This window comes from Centruroides sculpturatus, unplaced genomic scaffold, assembly GCF_000671375.1.
Source record: "Centruroides sculpturatus isolate CEXI.00-Female unplaced genomic scaffold, Cexi_2.0 scaffold3219, whole genome shotgun sequence".
NCBI lineage: Eukaryota > Metazoa > Arthropoda > Arachnida > Scorpiones > Buthidae > Centruroides > Centruroides sculpturatus.
The window spans coordinates 1,282-6,563 of record NW_019387503.1 but is presented as its reverse complement, the minus strand read 5'-3'; the positions used below and the strand labels follow the sequence as shown (position 1 = coordinate 6,563).

The following is a 5,282-nucleotide window of genomic DNA, read 5'->3' as shown; positions in this document are numbered from 1 at the left end:
AACGCAGATAAAAACAAAAAATCGCATCTAAAATAGTGCAGTAGAAGCCGTTTTTCCGGTTAAGACTTAATCCTCTCCCTCTCCCCCCCGCGTTGGAATTTCGAAAAATCCTTTCTTAGTGTGCGTTTCCATGACGTACCCTAACTGTGTACCAAATTTCACCTCTTTAGGTTAAGCGGTTTGCTCTGGGCGATGATGAATCAGTGAATGAATGAGTGAGTCAGTCAGGACAAGCAATTTTATATATTTAGATATATATGTAGTATATAAAAATTAATTTATTGGCTTTATATTATTAATTATAAAATTGTAATTTTATCTTATTTTACCTGAACAAAAGATGAACAAAACCTAAACTGTAGAACTGACGACATATTTCTTCTGAGTTTTCTACGAGCAAGAAAATTCGACAGAGAAAAAGCATTAAAATTGTTGAAGAATTATTACTCGACCAGAAAGAAATATCCAAATGTTTTTAAGAATCTAAGACCATCAGCGCTAGAAGAATTTCTGCAAATGAATATATTCTCATCTACAAGGTTCGACAACGACAAAGTTTTGGGTATAGCATTAACTAGTAAGTCAGTGACTTCAGTAATATTTATAAAATGACTTAAGATAATTTTATTTATAAACTTATTTTTGTTCAGGCCGTTGCGATCCAACGAAAGTGAGAATAATTGATTTAATAAAATGCAATATAGTTTTGTTAGATTTAGAACTAAATGATCATCCGATTCAAGTAAATGGATGTACTACAATAATAGATTTTGATACATTTTCTTGGAAACATATGATTCAGTTTACTCCTGGAATAATTCAATTATGTGTTTCTTGCACATATGTAAGTACGAATTTTATAAATTACAAGTAGAATAAATATATTATTAAAGATATACAGATCTTATCAATAAATTAATAGTTATATATCATTTGTTTTGATAAGATCTGTACAAAAAATAAAGCTTGAAGAGGGTTTATTAAAACCAGAAATGGATTTCCATTAATAAAGCCTGTATTAATAAGAGTTCCTTGTGTGATAAGTTACTGAAAAATCGCCAAAATATTAGGATTTTTAAATAATTCACAGAAATTTGTAACGGAGCGAATAATTGAGAGTGAATGTTTTTCTTTTTTTACACGTATCATATATATGTATAGAGGTAAGCATCGACTTACTAATGATCGATTTTACGATCACAATCGTCACTGCATTTAATCGACAACTTTATTCGAAATATTTTACGTCTTGCCCTGAAAGATATGTCCTGCAAGCTTTGGAGTGTCATTGGGCACAATTTGAAAAGATTTTAGACCTATAAACTGACCATTGTCTGCCTCTCGTCTGACTGTCAATTTGTCGTTTCTTACATGAAACCCGATCTCGGCTTTCATGTAAGATGTTTTCTCAAAGATGTTTATTCGCCTTTCTTTGCCCATAAGACACGTGTTTATTCGTCTTTTTTTGCCCATAAGACATGAGTTAAATATTTCTGCTTAAGATAGACGAGTGTAAAAATTAAAAAAAAAAATAATATTTGGAATTGCATAAAATGTAAAAACTGACGTAAAACCAAATTGGTTTACGACCGAAACCAATTACTGTAGTTATTCGATTACTATATGTATAATATAATATAAAATATAATAATATTTTAAACTTAATAAAAATGTAAACCATATTTTTATGTTCATTTAAAACTCATCGATATATTACGATTTATTTCTGAAAGTAATAAAATAAAGCAAGAAATCTTAACTGGTGGATGACAGATGATCTAGGTCCTCACAAAAATATGTACTTAATTGGTACATTGTAATTAATACAAATAAATTGGTGCTTTTATAATTGTTGTATGGATCTTGAATCTGCAATGTCTATAGATTCATCTATTTGCAATGAAAACCAATGAGAATTTTGAAATTAATTAATTAATAATATTACTAGTTAACTGTTCCTGAAGATCATTAGCTATCAATATAGTCCTATTACAAATTGTATCGTTTGACATAGGTATTTCTTTAATTTTGTTTGACATAAATGGTTCAAATAGTTCTTTACAAATTTTAAACATGGCAGGTTTTAATAATTCTTCGGCTATTGTAAATAATTGTTTTGATAAAGAGCTACAAGAAATGAAGCTTTTAATACTTCCTTATTTTTAGTACTTGTCACATTTATGAGCATCTTTTGAATTTTTTATTTGTCAATTTTCCTTATAAAATATCCTGCGTTTTGTTTTTAAATTTTATATTGCTCAAGAATTTATTTAGTTTTATTGCTTCATTGAAGAGAACTACACCGCATATGACGCATTGTGGTTTTGAATTTCCTTGAACTTCTATGCTTAGAACTCAATTTTCTTTTTATTATATACTGAAGGAAATTTCGCATAATTTGGCGGCTCCTGGCGAACTTCTTATGGACCCTCAGGGGGCAGTGGCCACCCTGTTAAGAAACAGTCATTCTAGGCCAGTGATTCTTAATCCATGTCGTGCCACCGCTCTCTGAGNAAAGAGGGCTCCCGGCCAGTATCGGGGTGGCCTCCAACTTAGAAGGAAATAACGGATTGACGATCCTCATCGCTGACCGCTAAAGACGGACAACACGGTTAGATTCTACGAGCTACAACTTAGTAAGTAGAACTTTCTCCCTTCTCTCAAGTGGACTAGGGCTAATTCCTAAATAGATATTAAGAGGATCCAAGAATGTCCTCTATCGCAAATATGCGAGATGAAGGCCGGAAAACCGCCTATTGTAACCTCGGTTAGAGATTAGTAGTATTTTTAATTATTGTAACCCTTTCAAATATATCTTTAGTTAATTAAATATATATATATGTTATCTTAAATATGTGTGTTTACTCGTACTCGGTCAACGCCTTATCGACTTATCCGCGACCTCCCACTCGATTTTCGCCCTCCTAAATTGCCATCCACTGACCCTGTGAGCGGAACTCACCGCACCGTTGTCGGAAAACGGTTTAGGCTTTGATGCATAAACCCCGATTCTCACACTAGCTACTTCTTTTTCTGTCTTTATTTTTGAGAGATAGGTGACAGCTTGTTCTCATAATTCCCTTTTTAGTTCGTTCTGTACCTGCTGGAACAATCTGTTGTAATACTCCTAATTGATGTGTATCTGACAGTATTCGTTAATAAACTGATTGACACCATTCATAAAATAGAAAGGTCATCTGATAATAACAAATTGAAAGGTCACTTGTTCTTATGTGACCTTTAAATTTGAATTTAAATATATTTGATTGTAATGTTAATAATTTATGAATATTTTGAAGGTTTACTTTAATTTACTTTTAGCAATCAATTCCGATTCGGTACAAGACCATTCATTTTTTCAACTGCAATAAATATGTGAGAATACTTTATGCAATGTTTTCTCCGCTTCTACCTCGAAAAATAAAAAAACGAGTAAGTATATTATAAATTTTTTTTTATAAAATATGAAATTATCAATGGTATTTACCAGATAATACATATGTATTTCCTGTCGAAAATATAATACAGTAATCAATTTGATAGAAACATGCTGTTATTTCACCATTAAACAAGAGTATGACAGAGGCATAATCTGCTCACACTGTACAGTACACATTTGATGACTTAAAACTAGCATTTAGTCCCAGATTGATAGCTCTGGATTCATCAGAATACCAGATTTTATAGCACTAAACATATACAAAATATTTGAAATGTCTTTGTTGTGTTATGTACACATATAAGTTATTTATTTATATAGAATACACCCGAAACGTTCGCCAGATTCGGATTGAATGATGTACGGTATAATGACGAATACTGAAACACTCAAAAATGTTACAAACGTCTATTATATGAATTCAGAAATGTTTAAGTAAGAGCGTGTAGCAGAAAGATTCGACTTGTATTTCTTTGACAATGCACCAAAGAAGTAACTCCAAAGTAAACATATACATAGGAAACATAATACTGTATTATATTTTTTGACACATTATCGATTAAAATTCGCGTTTGTTCATCGATTGGCAAGATTTGCTTGGCTTGATTTATTAAAATCAAAGTTACTTTTTCTGGAAACCACTTTATCTTTTATTCAATAGAATTTACTTTTCCTGAAATTTAAATCGAAGAGGCAAAAAATTAATTGAATTTTGGTTTGCAATCTTTATTCGGGATAGTTTTGAAACTGTTTTAAACATTTATAACACACAACAATAAATATAAAATGAAATATAGGTAATTCAATAGAAAGAATTCGCGATCTGAAGTCTAAGTACGGTTTGTAAAGAACTGCTAAAACATGTGAAAAAGCTTCTACTCATAATTATGCTAATTTTTTTTTCAAACAACTTAATTCAAATATAGTTTAATAGAATAAAAAGCAAATAAATTTTGTTTGACTTTCAGATTCGTTTGTATGGTTCAGATTTCACAGAACTTCACAAAGAAATCGATCCAAAATATCTTCCTGCAGAACTTGGTGGAAAGTTACCTTCGTTTGATACTTCTGAATTCAATCAGCGATTAAGAGACAACGAAGAACTTTTTATAGAAAATGAAAAATATTGGACTTAAGAGAAGAATATTTAGGAACAACGAATATAAAACCGAAAGATTTTTGGTACATACTTAATGTAATTTTTATTATACCGTAATGTGTTAGTATATGAATTTTGTATAACAGAAATAAAATTCTTTCATTAATTAATTAATTTTTTTTACTAACATCAGTACATTATTTAATATAACTGATATTTTTAAAAACTATAATATGTCGTGAGCAAACTCTGTAGTATTCAGCATAGTCCAAATGTATTTGAGTTATCTGTTATCTGTTTCCTCTTCAGTACAAATGTGATTGGTAGTTATTGCATACGTGAACCTTATTTTAAATCAAAACTTATTACAGTTGTAGAAATGAAGGAAGGAAAACAATATTATATTGTCTGGAACACAAAGTGAATTTTTATGATATAATATAACTGAATAATAGCACAATTATGTAAGATTATTGTTGAAATCAAATACTTTTATAGATAAGAAATACAGGTGTTCTTTTGAACATGTTAGGTTCCGAAGGTTTTTTGTAGTTCAATGTGTATATGTCAAAAACTAACATAGAAAGTATATTTGTACACAGAATAACATCATATTGGTAGTGTTTGATCTTTCAGTGAACTAAATAGAATACATTATGCTCGTTTACCCATTCGCTGATGCTTTGTAGTGGCTATTTCCTACGCGGTTTTTCACATAATCCATTTAGTTTTATAACGTCAGAA

At 30.3% G+C, this 5,282-nt stretch overlaps 1 protein-coding gene across 1 annotated transcript in view; it reads left to right on the top strand.

Moving 5' to 3' along the window:
- LOC111616462 (clavesin-2-like) overlaps window positions 1-4,649 on the top strand; it is a 7,693-nt gene extending 3,044 nt beyond the window's left edge. The window contains exons 2-5 of the mRNA XM_023357869.1: window positions 341-577; window positions 651-844; window positions 3,322-3,432; window positions 4,408-4,649. Of these exons, the coding sequence (XP_023213637.1) occupies window positions 341-577; window positions 651-844; window positions 3,322-3,432; window positions 4,408-4,575 (710 nt within the window). The 3' untranslated portion in view covers window positions 4,576-4,649. The remainder of the gene's footprint in view (window positions 1-340; window positions 578-650; window positions 845-3,321; window positions 3,433-4,407) is intronic.
- The last annotated feature ends 633 nt before the right edge of the window (window positions 4,650-5,282 follow it).